General features: G+C 45.4%; 1 protein-coding gene across 2 annotated transcripts in view; it reads right to left on the reverse strand.

Moving 5' to 3' along the window:
• Nucleotides 1–14,534, reverse strand: part of LOC119388123 (hemicentin-2) — a 170,900-nt gene that overhangs the window by 28,346 nt on the left and 128,020 nt on the right. For both annotated transcript variants that reach the window (XM_037655771.2, XM_037655770.2), the window contains exons 10-11: nt 9,850–9,958; nt 3,424–3,501 (exon numbers count right to left, since the gene is read on the reverse strand). In XM_037655771.2, coding sequence (XP_037511699.1) covers nt 3,424–3,501; nt 9,850–9,958 — 187 coding nt within the window. The remainder of the gene's footprint in view (nt 1–3,423; nt 3,502–9,849; nt 9,959–14,534) is intronic.

A 14,534-nucleotide genomic window follows, 5' to 3' on the forward strand; every position in this document is an offset into this window, starting at 1 on the left:
TGACAACTAGTATACTGCACCGTGTTCTCTTCTCGGTGATAATTCGCGCCTGTATTAATGTTCGTGACACGAGTACAATAGCATTATTACAATCGTGCCCAACTACTCTGAAACGCGCTGAGCGTGACGAATTTAATGAGAACGGACTGTGACGAGTCAACACTGGAGCTTGCAGTCACCATTACACGAGTCCGTCTTTAGAACAACTGCACTATCAGGCTTAGCTGCAGGGGAAAAAAAAGTACAATGATGACGTGCATTGAGGTACAAAAGCAATACATGCACTTCTGCTGCAAATATCGATCATATAGCGCAATACGTGCACCGGGATCGCTGTACAGTAACCACGAAAGTCCGAGCCGCGTCGATTCTCGTTTCCACGGGAAATCACGGGCGGAAGGAAACGGGCGAGCTATATCGTCCCACGTCGCATTGTGTAAGCAAAACACTGGAACCCGGCAACAAAGGGGTAGCGAATCGGCCACCATTCGATACAGCGAACGAGCGCCGTTGCTCTATCGCGAGCTCGCCGAGTCGAAGCAACCACTGGCACTATGACGACGACGACTCAATCTTCGCGTCATCTCAAAAGGCGCCAATCGACGCGGCAAGAAAGCTTTCCCTCCGCACTCCGACTCTGTTGTACTTCGGTAGCAAGCGCGCGCGCGCGTTCGTGCCACACATTGAAAGCACTGGAAAGAGAGTGGGAACCGCTTCTACCGTGGCAGAATGAAAAAGGGAACAGAAATATGTAAGGAGGGGAAAGGGGGAGGGCGAGACGCTAGCTCGTCCGTCACGTGACAGCGAGGACGCATCAATCTGAAGCCAGGGAGGCAAAACCCATCGAAGCTGAAACCCACCTCGGGGCCGCGGGGCGAAAGCCATCGAACTGGAAGCAACGCTGGCGGACGGGGAAAGGAGAATCGCAGGGTGCGGAGCGCGGGTCAAGCCAAGTGGAAACTCCCTCCCCTTCGCAACTTCCCCGGTGCTGCGCCCGCTCCTTCCTTCCTTCCGCAGAAGCTTCACTCTGTTCCTCGCGTATCTGGCTTCCCTGCCTGCTGGCCTGGTGCACGGGGCCCTGCTTCTCGCCACTGGCAGCCGGAAGCGCCTGTGGTTCGCTGCAGTGGCCACGAGTTACTCCGGCCGGCTTTGCAGATAGCTATAATTGAGTCAACTCCCCCGTTGCCACTCCGGTCGCAACCGCAGTTCGTCTTCGCTGCCCTTCTCACATCCGACCCCCGCTGTCTCCTCCCGTTATGAAAAACGATGCTGGTAAAACTCCTTCTTTTGTTTTAAATTCTTCGAACGTTCTGGCGCCCTCAATTTGCGATCGCGATCTTCGCAAATAAAAACGCTGATTTCTCAGGACGTTTGCCGTACAACGCGATTATAGATGTTTCGTCGCCCCAGCTTTTTAACGTCACAGAATTTTAGCTACTCGTTTCACATGCGCGCATTATAACGCCATGGTAGCTACGCATTCAGGCATGCCAGCGCTGCATATCATTTCATCGTTCTTCAAGTAGCTTATTTTACCTATCCTCTGGCAACCTAATATCGGCTACATATATGCCTCTTTCTATAGAATGGGGGGGGGGGGGGCATTATTGCTTTACCTTGTTCGAAGCTCATCAACGCTTTTCGATCTTGTACTCCATAAAAATTTTTTCTGTATTCTCAACACAGATCACAACGCAGTTAACATTCCTCAGAAATATTGCTTTTTCAGCTTTCCTGCGTATACACGATGCAATAAAGCAATAACTTTTGCGCACCTCTAGCTCATAGCCAAGTGATTTCATATTCCCACTTCACAAAAAAACGGAATTTTTTATTGCCTTGTACATTCATAAACTAAGTAAAATTTTCATTGAGAGTTAGTAATGGCTGCACTTATTGCGATACCTTCTGCAATCAACTATCCCAATGCCACGTCATTTGAGAGCAGACTTCTAGCTTGCGCAAGATTTATTCGTATGCTTCATCACAATAACGATAACGTTTCAGATATCTTGTGTTACCAGGCACGCTACGTGTCATTGAACTGCAATAATAAACAAGAAAACAAATAAGCAAGAATGTAGTCATTGTCGCAAGGTACAAGGATGACAATACCTTTTGATTATAGTATTAGTGTACAAACGCATGAAATTGTTAACAAAACTATGACACACTCTATTGATCGACAGACATTGGGGAACTGTCTACGCTGAAGACAAAATTCAGTTTCCTTGCTACGTGAATCAAAACGCAGAATAACTTCGACATATCGGAAATCGGGGTCATCCCCAAAGTTGCTTCTATAGAAGTTTCTGTTTTCGAAAGCCATGCCTGCGACGCCCACAGCACTCCTCTGCCGTTGGGTCGTCACCCACGTATCGGCCTAGCGTGTGCTGATCAAGCACGCGACCATGTAAAATTTTGGGATGAGTGGCCACCTGCCCGATAAACTCTGTCACCACGCGCACCCCTACTGAGAAGCCTACTGCGTCGACAGGACTATCTAAGCCATTTGTCACAGGTTGTTCTTGCGGATGAAAACCAGTGCCTAGGCGCTGTCTCGGTTGTTACGGTGCGACGCCCTGCAGAAGAGTGTACAGAGCTAAACGGCTTTACCGTGGTGCGTACGCCAGAATGAGCCCTGCAGTAAAGGCAATACCTAGGGTTTTCATCATTCGAACAGCGTAGCAGAAGTTAATGACACAAGTGAACTCGTTTCGAACATAAGCTGAAACAAACGCGCATATATATATATATATATATATATATATATATATATATATATATATATATATATATATATATATATATATATATATATATATATATATATATATATATATATATATATATATATATATATAATCTTGAAGACCTGGGTGACGTTTTGACGAACTGCTCTTGCTCTTCACGCATTCGTTTTTTCTCCCCACACTGGAACTAAATCTCGATAATGGTCGGCATTTTTCAATCTCTCTTACTCTATTTCTGTTTGTTTGCTTCACGCTCTGTGCTCTTCTCTCTCTCTCTCTCTTTAATTTTTTATTCATGTGTACTTTCTGTTCTGTTTCAAGTCATTTGTCAACAAAGTTTTTTCTTTTTTTTTCTGAATGCAGCTACTAGCACTTCTACGACACTTATAATGCCGCAACAAAAGAAAGAAAGAAAGAAAGAAAGAAAGAAAGAAAGAAAGAAAGAAAGAAAGAAAGAAAGAAAGAAAGAAAGAAAGAAAGAAAGAAAGAAAGAAAGAAAGAAAGAGTGTGCCTTTGTCACTTAAGAGCTGTCCTCGCTGTGCACACAGTAAGCAGCAATACGATACAGCACTTCTTCATTTTTAGTCCGTGTGTATGTATGCAGGGTACCTAAACTTTTTCGCCTATAGTTTTGGTACTGTCAGCGTTAGATAGTTTGGCAGCGGATTACCTTGACTTTTTCCTGACGAAGACGTAGTCGTCGAAATCTCGGTCGAAGGCTCCGTTTTTCCCAGCGGCGCCTCGATTTCTGCGCCATGCAGGAGGAGAGAAAAAAAGCGTAGGAATGGTATTAAGTTTTGCGTCATAAGTGTCTCTGGAGCCCTGCTCTTTGTCCCGCCACATGCACACATACATGCACAAAGTACAAACAAGACCAAAAATCCGCATGAAAAAAAGAAAGGAAAGTTGCGACGCACATGGCTCCAGACAGACTAAAGCAATGCATGTTTGTTTTTGTTTTGCTTCTTACTGGAAAGACATAACCGAGACCTTTCGTTAAGGTTCTGGATATACTAGAAGCAATAATAACAGTACAGTTGAAAAAAGCTAGTAAAGATGTAAAGTGGGAAGCACTAAGTAGTGAAACTCGAACACCACCTTGCCGGGAGCAATATTTATATTTTCTTGTACAGTACACTGTACGACTGTGCGAGAAAATATTGAAAGGCAGGGAAGTGCATTAACGGAAAGTGATGTTGTAGGTGTTTTACCTTGTGAACCTCTCAAGAAGTACAAAGAAAAAAATGATTAGATACCGCCGCAACGTTGACTAGAAACTCGAACCACTAATACACCGTGCGAGCAAATTATACTGAAAGAAAGAAACTGAATAAGGCACGCAGCCGGTACAAAAGAAAAAAGAGAAAAGAAGCGTGTTCACTGAAAAGGGCGTAAGTGAAAACGGCCGCCTAATGTGGAAGAAGGCACTTTCTTTCTCTTTTGCAGCAGACAGTAGTTAAGGCAGTAGGAGGTGGTTGGAGAGGAAGATAGTCAACTGGCAAGGAACATCTCAACAGAAGGGCACGGATATTGTCACTACTAAGGCGAGGCTAGGAAGTCATTAGCACTCAATTCTGGCAGAGCGGCAGCGACACATTGCTGCACGTTGCGTGGAGTTCAATCATTATCGTTCTCGAGATCGGTGTTACGCTGTAAAAAAAAATTAACACATGGCACCTGAGGAATTACCAGCGTCCTAAAGAGATAAACTTACTTTCTTCTTATATTCGCCGAGTTTGCCTTTCTTTTTAAACACGGATTCCTGGAAGGGCTCTGTCGTATCAGAAAGCAATTTTCTTCTCCATAAACATCTTTTTGAACTGAAGAACTGGGACTGAGTGCGTGAGTGTTGTACTACTAAGTGCCCTTGTATAGTTTTGTGTTCGTTCTCAACTTTGCAACGGCAATGATTACGAGGGAGAAGAGGAGTAGCCGGTGCCATAAAATGGCACCTACCTCTCCTTATATACGTCTAATTAAAAAAAAATCAGGGAATGAGTCTTCAAAAGATGATAGATTGTTTAAATTCAGTCTTCGTCATTGACTTCGACATCTTACTGCGAGATTGGAGCACCGTAAAAACCTTTCATTGATCGTGACTCTTGGGGAGATGTCATGTCTTCGAGATAAAATATTTTTCATCACGACCTTTTTCATTCGTCCTCACGATTACTTCCACTCAATGTGTATTTGCAGTAACATTTGGTACGCTTTCATTAGGCGATTATCTTTTAGCGTTTGATACGTTGTTTTCTCGTCTTTTTTCTTTTTTTCTCTTATTTCCACCGAAAAACACGTGTAGGTAATTTAGGAATAGGTCAGACTTAATGTAAATGCCTTTGGATGTCTTACATCATTGCTTTCGAAACATAATAAAGCTTGTTCATTATCTTCGTCAGAGAAAGTGAAATGGCATCTCGCATAATTTAAGACGTACAAAATAATTTTGCAAAAACGCACTCAAGACTGTGTTTCATTTTCAAGCAACTGTCCGTTTTTGTCATCTCCGTGCGCGAAGCTATGTGTACGTGCATGTGTGAATGGGAGGGGGACAGAGAAATAAATAATATTGAACAATAAGAGAAACATCGTTTCTCCTTGCCATGGGCTCGTCTTAAACTGCACGCTTTTTCGTTTCACTTAAGAATGACATGAGGAAAGGTTAATCAATATTCATTTCAAAACTCGGCCGATTATTTAGGACGATCAAAGTACACCGTTCACCGTCTTTTATTAGAAATTAGAAAAGAAATCCTATATTTCATTTGTTTGTTTTCTTTATTTCAGTGCCTGCCGACTGCCGAAGCGCCTCCGCGACAGGTTACTGGCGCATGCAAAAGCACATATATGCAGATGACAATTTCCACAATACAGCATCCTAAAGTAAATATAAAAAAATGAAGTTCTTGATAAGAAAGATATGAACGAAATGAATGTAGCTATTAAACCTTATCGCGCCAAACGTTTTGCGTGCCAACTTGACTCGTGCATTCAGTTGAAAATGTATATGTCGGATGAACTGGCATTGTACACCGGCTGAAGCCCTGTCGTGAAGCCGTGTCAGTTAAATAGAAACTCTGGTAATAAACGGTCAAACATCTGCTCTTTTTGGTGACAGTACTCTAGTCTATACCGATGCTACTATATCTTCTTACAATCCTCTCCCGCGTGTATACGCTAGCAACCGCACATGGTCTAGTTAGCTTCTTTCCTTTTCCTGTAAAAAGTCACATGCTATTCCATTACCACATACAGAAATTATGTTGAAGTCAGCTAACGCGTGAGTAATTGTAGTGTCGGCAAATGTATCTGTCGTAGTAAGTGCGAAAGAATCGGCGCTGGACGCCCAGCCTTATGCTGTGATAAGAAGATGGTATTTTTTTCACGTAAGTAGCATAGATAAGAAATCGCATGTGTTTCGACAACTATATCCTCACTGTCTCTTTATATTCTTTGGTGCTGATTCATCTGCAATCACATTGCATCGTGACTGCTTGGCTATTCCGAGTTCTATACTGTTCAGTAGAGAAATTTTTTTGCTGTATTAAAAAATTCGGGCAGCTTCGCGCCGGTGGTGCCAAAGCCTGCGAGAACAGCGCAGCTGGACGGCCTTCCTTAGCACACCAGCCAAGCCTAGCCTAGAGATAGCCAGTGAAGCCTAGATATAGCCACATGAGCATAGAGAGGGGCAGTTAAGCCTGGGAAAGCGAAGTTGAGGTTCTCTCTGTCTAATTCTTTCTCTCTTTTTCTGTCTGACTCTGTCTATCATAGAAGTACATACAAACTGCAGTTGAGTGATGATATCCTATAGATGGCGCTGTACACAATCTGTGTCGTCATCACCATTTCTCGTCTCGTTTCCTAGATGGCGTTGGTCCAATAGACGTGTGTGCAATAGTGCGCTTGTGTGAATCGCCACTAGATGGCATGCATATATATACATATATATATATATATATATATGATGATGTACTGGGCTATCGCTTTGATTACTGCTGGGCGAAACCACTGAAGACTTCACGGTGTAACCAGGATTGCTTCAGGAGCTTCGCCCAAGCTCTTCATCATTCACCCGTCGATATGCTGCGATTTTTTTTCTCGGTCTCCCGCCCATAACAACGCAATCATATGGTTCCCACAAATGCGTGTTCTGTTGACGTCGTGCCCGGATAGCCGAATGGTTACGGCGCTCGCCTTAGGACGGTGAGTACCCGCGTTCGAATCACGCCTCACCGAGAAATTTTATTTCATCTTATTCACTTCTTCTTCTTCTCCTCCTCCTCTCCACTTCTCTTCTCCTCCTCCTTTCCTTCCTCCAATGCATTGCTAGGCGACGCATGGTGACGTCATCGTTCGACAGAGATTTTGCCAACGCCAACGGACCAAGCTGAAGGTTAAAGAGCTCCGCTGTTAATAGACCGTTCTGCCGTTCTTCTCCCGTCCAGTCAAAAGGGCCCCACCTGTCTCTAGAACAGAACTTTCCCATTTGTTATGATGGGATGTTGCTCATCACAATGCTGATGCAGTAAATAAAGTGCCTAATAAAGGTAAAGGAAGGACTCTAATTTTTTGTTATTTACGATCGTACGCAGCAAACTGACACTGAAAGTTCTATCGCTCGGGGGTGTTATTTAGTAAGCGACGTCTTGAGGAATTTAACAAAATGGTACGACATTTCATCTAAGCGTTGCTTAAGCAAAACGTTAAGTAAAATAACCTCCGATTTCTTCGATTATTTTCTCTCCGCTATCTATATCTACTCGGTGCAAGTGAACACAACAATTTACTTGCGTACATATTGTGAAGAAAACAAGGCAGAAAGAAAAGGTGACCCCTTTAGTTTCCCCTAGAGAGGTAGGCACAGCTGCTTTACCAGGCCTGCCAAATTTCGGAAAAGATATTCCTCGCATAGATGGATAGTTAATTTTTTAGCCTTTTTTCTTACGGCTAGTGACTTTGGATCTTCGCGCAGACTGGGGGCGTATCAATCTCGAATCACTTGCCTTCCACTTCAATAAGCTTCCGGCGCAGGCTGAATATTAGGAGCCAAAGTGGCCCAAATTTGGCCCATATGAGGAGCAAGGTTGCGAGAGCATGGTGCAAGAGAGAGAGAGGAGAGTTCATCGAGGAGGTAGCAGATTAGTTGGGTAAGAGCACGGTTACAGACACATGCGAAGCAGCACCTTGCGCTCGAAAAACCAGCTAATACTCCAGGACGCGGGTAGCATAAGGAAGAGGCTGGAAGGAAGGAGGGGGTGGAGCAAAGGAGCTCATCCCCGCGGAAAGCACTTCTTCGAGGGCGCGGCCTAAACGCTCATCAGGCGTCAAGCACCGCGCTACCACAGCGCGAGGCGTCGTTATTGAGGAGAGCGCGGCCGCCGCTACTCGACCCTTCCCCAGTCTCTCTCTCCGCCATTTTCGTACCCAAACAAGATTAAAGCGAGAGAGCGAGCAAGAAGAGACGAAAGCTCGAAAAAAAGAAGATACGGCGATGGCGTCGAGTTTGCAGAGGAGCAAGCAGCGTTGCCCGCGGCCATCAGCTGGGCGCATATGAACGCTTTAGGAAACCATTGGGTGGGGAGTTCACAACCCCGAGAACGTTAGACGGGAAAAAGAGGGGGAGTTGGCCTGGAGTGAAAGGGGAAATTGGGAAATAGCCGCGGAAGATCGGGAGAGGTGCGAAGAAGGGTGAAGTGGGGATGGAAGGAGAGACAGGGGTCTAGAGACTCTCTTTCATAATCACACCGCACGATGCAGAGCGAGCTCTGGCGACGGAGCGAGCGCTAATATCGCGAGCGTACTTTACGATCCTGCGGGGCTTTACTGCTGATGTGATTATTTACGAGGGCACGGTGCCTCCCGGAGCCTGCTCTTCACTGACGGGGAGGATCACACGGCGTTGTAAACGAGACCGTATTATTTACGCCTGAGACGTCGCTTCCTCGCGACCGTCCTCTTCCTGCTAGAGTTGCTCTTCTACATGCTTCTTGTAATTTTCTCTCTTTTTTTTTAACCTCTTATCTTGATGTTTTTCAACGAGGAAGGCACTGACCTTGGGGAGAATATTCTCGGTAAATAACGAGATAAAATAAAACAGCACGCAGCTGCTACGGGTTCATCGCTTAGCAGAGCACTTTGAAATGGGTAATCACATTTGAAACTTGTCATTGCGTCGATGTAATTGCCGTCTGCTGCGTGTTAGCCGTTCGGATTAGGAGCCCCTGCTGTTTCGTGAATACCCCGAAAAAAATTACGCGTGCAATACAGAGAGCCCATCTTTCTGAAGCGGATAATGAAGCGTTAGAAAAGAGCAAACATCGTTTTCACAATGTGCATATATAGGTCACGATGAATCGCCTGTCTTTTGCAACAGAAGCACAGAAAAATGCTCCAGTAGGTGCGGTGCTAGAGAGAGAGAGAAAAATGTAATGCGGAAAGGCAGGGAGGTTAACCAGAAAACATATCTGGTTTGCTACCCTGCACTGGGGAAGGGGTAAGGGGAGACAGAAAAGTAAGAAAGATAGGGATGGGATAGGGAGGGAGGGAAGCACAAACGCACACACACACACACAGGAGTGTCACAATCGTTCAACGAGGCGGGTCGCTCGCAGAAACTTCATCAGCGCCTTCGTTGCTTTCTGGCGTGAAGCTCGATCGTTCCGACATTCCAAGATTGACTGCTCAGAGAGCGGCTGGTCGTCCCACTCCCACTCCCACGATAAAACTTGAATGGGAAAAAATCACGTTATAGGTGACGAGAAAGTGCCAGGAAGTGTGCTATACTACACTACACTACATTATACCATAACTATATCATACTGTACCGTACCATACTATACTAAAACACACGGGTAAACATTCAGACGGCCAATGTTTATGCACCACAATATAAATGTTCACCCAAAGGAAATTGTGGCCAGAAAAAGCTGCATTACGCAGTAAAAATTTACCATAGTCTCAGCGCTTTCTTGAGTGAACGTGGCGGTGGTGTCTTTCAAAAACAACCGTGGTAAGCTCATTCCAATGGGTTTTGGTCAGAACTGCTGTGCCTATGCAGGTTCTTGCTCTCACTTTGACAATATACACCATTACTCACCGTGAAGCTGTATCTTGCCTTCTGTTTTGTCAAGAGCGTTTTGTGCCATGCAGTGGTAAGTGCCGTAGTCTTCTTTCCGGAGGTTTTTGATAGACAACTTCATGTACACCTGCAGAAAAAAAACAGTTAAGGCAATGAAGACAATGTCATCGTATTCGAACAACCAGTTTCAAAGGCGTTCAAGGAGACTTGTCAATTCAACAATCTAACATTTTGTGCGTCTCCACTATCCTAGAAGAGAAAAACTGGAACGGGCTATTATGCCTAATTTGTTTATTCATCCGTAAAATGTGCGCGAACTGAGCCTGGCAAAATAGCGAATGCCTTGACTACTGCACATTTCCATGAAGCCTCATCATAGACCCAACAGCTAAAATTAAAAAAAATGCCGCAAAACATGCCTACCAGTGCCTGCATTGTTAAATACTGTCTTTTTAAACGGCATCTTTTTCTTGTGCATTTTTTACTCGCCCCTGCAGAAATAGGAGGTGAATGTAATATACAGTTCACGCCAGTAATTCATCCACTTCATTTTCAACGAAAGGACTACGTCTTTGTAAATGGTAAATCCATAGCTCCTGTGATTAGTTCATATTGAAAGTGCCTACAATATCTTTTAATGCTCTTTTTTAATGGAATGTAAACATGTCATTTGATATAGCGAGTGTTATAAGTTCGTCTGCAAAAACTGAAAGAAACCTGCTGTTGGAAATTAACGCTGTGTATCGTAAAGTATTCCTTCTTCTGTGTGTCCCTGTGTTTGCAGTGCTACAACAAATTAGAATATGTCATGTACAAGTATTTTGTCCTTTTGCTACGCAGAATATACATAAAGATCTCTGTTCAGACACTGAACGACAGAAGTGTAGAGAATGTTCAAGGGTATCAGTATGCAGAGCATAAAGTTCCTTAATCTAGTTCCACTTACGAAAGATTTTTTCGAGTGATTTAGCAAGGACACTGATACGAGTCTGCATGCTGATATTTGTTAACAGCGAAGATGTTCTTGGTCGAGCCTTTCATGTCCGGAATCAGTGGTAACGGTTGTGGGCGTAATAAACGGGTATGCGCCACAGACAATGGGTAAATCCCACTACTCACCACTGGTCCATTAAAAATGAAGGCAGCAGTTAGCCCAACAAACGGGTGTGTGGCACGGAAATCTGTGTGGCCTATCATAAAACTGTCATCTTCATAAACGCGCATGTGCCACAGAAATTGGGTAAGTGCCACTACACACAACTACCACTAAAAAGGGAGAAGGCAACAGTTAGCCCAACAAATATCGTGTGCGTTACCATAGTCAAACCACCGTCACATGATACTTTGTGGTTATAAAAGGTGCTGGCTATACTATAGTATCAAACCTTTATAAAGAGTGTTTAATAAAGAGCATTGCTACAACATATCGGAGTAACTTAAGCGAAGGCTTCTTTGTAAACCTGTGTATAAGAGTGGCATGCTCAAGATGCAACAAAACTATACTACCATCTCAAAGCTTAACAAAGAGTGTTAAATAAAGAGCAGTCATAGAACATATCTGGAAGGCTTGCAAAACATAGAAATGCGCTAGCCTGACGAAGGGAACGCCACAAGCTTCGCCGTTTCATCGTCGTCCGCGAAGCGGAGCTGGTTGAATTTTTGTTTTTGAAAGAAAACATCCGCTTTCCGAAATGAAAACCTGATTTAAAAATAAATGAATGCGCTTTGCCTAGCATGAACCGTCTTCATCCTACGGTCGTTAATGTTGTTCAGTCACCACCGCATGATATTTCAGAAGGAAAGGAAAACGGGAGAGAGGAAAGACAGGGATGTTAACCAGTTTGGCATAACCGGTATGCTACCCTGTACAGGGGGAAGGGATGGGGGAGATCGAAAGAAGAGTAAAGAAAGAGAGAAAGAGAGGGGAACACACACGCACACACATAACGTCACAGCGCAGAGCGGCAGTCTTGTGCGGTATGCGGCATCATTAAAAAGTCTACAGCCGCTCGTGTAAGTCTGTTGTCCTTAGGAATTTGAGCAATGCCTTGGTTGCTTGAACTCTCGATGACTTATCAGGATGACATTGGAGAATCGTGTCTAGTGTCAACGGTCTGTTGTGAAGATGAGCGAGAGCGAATACCAGGGATCGTCTCTGCGCAGCGTAGCGAGGACAGTCGCAGAAGATATGTTGCAAGGTCTCCTCGGTGCCGCAGGCGTCGCAAAGAGCGTTGTCGGCCATCCCTATTCGAAACGAATATGACTTCGTGAAAGCCACTCTTAGCCATAAGCGGCATAGCAGAGTGGCCTCTCTTCGGCGGAGTCCAGATGGTATTTGAAGTCGCCGCAACTCGTTTAGGTGGTGTTGCCGATAGTTTTGGCTTCTTGACGTATTCAGTGTTGAGTGCGAAATATTCTTTGCGATCCTTTGAAGCATGGCAGCAGCATCAGACCTTGAAAGCGGTATAGCATCTTCCTTGTCTCCTTGCAAAGCTGACCGAGCAGCATTATCGGCATGTTCGTTGCCAAGCACGCCGCAGTGACTTGGCAACCATTGAAATGTCACTTGGTGTCCCTTCTCGAATGACGTATGAATGAGGTGTCTTATCTCGAATACCAGTTGTTCATTTGGTCCACGCCGCAGGGCTGACAAGAGAGATTGTAGGGCTGCTTTGGAGTCACTAAAATTGACCATCTCTGTGGTTGTTCGCGATTGATAACACAAAGTGCAGCGCGAAGAGCTGTCATTTCAGCAGCCGTTGATGTTGTTGGGTGGTCGGTCTTATAGCTAACAGTTATACCTTTCGCTGGGACAACTACTGCCCCGGACGAATCACGGATGGTCGTTGAGCCGTCGGTGTAAACATGTATGTGGTCGGTGTATTTCTCGTGCAGTAGAAGCAGAGATAGCTGTTTCAGGACAGGCGATGACAAATCAGATTTTTTCTTGATTCCTGGTACACTGAGATGCACTGCAGGACGAATTAAACACCAAGGTGGAATCGATGGTTTGGATGCGGGGCTGAAGCCTGACGGTAGGTTGGCGGAGTAGCTCCAGATTGTTGCGCAGTATGATGCTAGCGGTCTGAGGGCAGTGTTGCCAGGTGGTGGTTAGGAGCTCGAGCAAAATGCCTTATGTGAGCTCTCAAGGCTTCTAACGCAATGTGCGTTTGTATTGGTATATCCTTGGCGATGGCAATAGTCGCCTCTGTTGGCGCACATTTGGGCAGACCTAGGCAAACTCTGAGTGCCTGAGCTTGTGCAGCCTGTAGAACGCGAAGATTTGTCTTGCAGGTGTTGGTTAGTACAGGCAGACTATATCTCAGAAACCCAAGAAAGAGTGCTCTGTATAATTCCAACATTGCATCTACTGACATGCCCCAGTTTTTCCCTCCCAGGAACTTGAGCAGCTGGGCAATGACCGTCAGGCGCTTCTTCAAATAGGCCACGTGTGGGCTCCAATTGAGGTTTCTGTCAATAATTATGCCGAGAAATTTGTGGGTTCTGGCATAAGAAATCGACTGCCCGTCAATAGAAATGGCATATGGTGTCATTGGTTTGCGCGTGAACGCCACCAATGCACATTTCTCCGGGGATATTCTGAGGCCTTGTTTGCTAAGGTAGTGCGCTGTCAATGTTGCAGCCTTTTGAAGTCTCGCACGTATTTGAAGTCGTGTAACGGCTGAGGTCCAGACACATATGTCGTCTGCGTATATAGAGATCTTGATCGTACTTGGCAGGGATTCGAGAAGTTGAATGAGTGCGAGATTGAATAGTATGGGACTGAGTACTCCGCCTTGAGGAACGCCTCGGCAGGTATAGCGTAGTGTGGTGGGGCCGTCTTCGGTGGACACAAAGAATGACCTTGCAGACAGGTAGCTACCAATCCATCAAAGAACTCGACCACCAAGGCCAACCACTTCAAGCGCATCGATAATAGCCTCGTGTAGAACATTATCATAGGCGCCTTTCACATCCAAAAACAACGCTGCAGATAGTCGCTTACGTGATCTCTGCTGTTGAACGTACGTAACGAGATCAAGAACATTGTCTATGCATGAACGGTCACGTCGGAAACCAGCCATAGAGTTTGGATAGATCTTGTAGTGTTCGAGATACCACTCCAGGCGGCCATATATCATTCGTTCCATTATCTTCCCCACGCAGCTGGCCAATGCAATAGGGCGATACGAGGCAAGGTCAAGTGGGGACTTGCCTTGCTTCAGAAGTGGTACTAATCGGCTTGTCTTCCATTCGTCGGGAACGTTGCCCTCTTGCCACGAGTTGTTGTAGAGCCGCAGTAGTTCTCCCAGCGCGGCCTCACCAAGATTGCACAAGGCTCGGTACGATATGCCATCTGGCCCCGGAGATGAAGAACACCTGCATGAAGCCAGTGCTGCCTCGAGTTCCTCCATTGTAAAAGGAAGGTCCATTCGGCTATCACGGGAACAAGGGATGGCACACCCGGCAACGGGATCTGGACGAACCGCTTGGTCAGCGATCCTCGCGCAAAAATCTTCTGCAACTTCGATGTCTTGTCGCTTTTGAAAGAGTGCCAGCGCCTTGAAGGGAAAGCGCTGTTCAGGATGACAGCGCAGACCACGCGCCGTCCTCCATATTTGAGAAAGGGGCTTGTGAGTGTCTAATGTCTGGCAAAACGTTGTCCACCGTTGAGAGGCCAATCTGTCCATACGACGCTGGAT

This window comes from Rhipicephalus sanguineus, chromosome 3 (assembly GCF_013339695.2).
Source record: "Rhipicephalus sanguineus isolate Rsan-2018 chromosome 3, BIME_Rsan_1.4, whole genome shotgun sequence".
Lineage (NCBI taxonomy): Eukaryota > Metazoa > Arthropoda > Arachnida > Ixodida > Ixodidae > Rhipicephalus > Rhipicephalus sanguineus.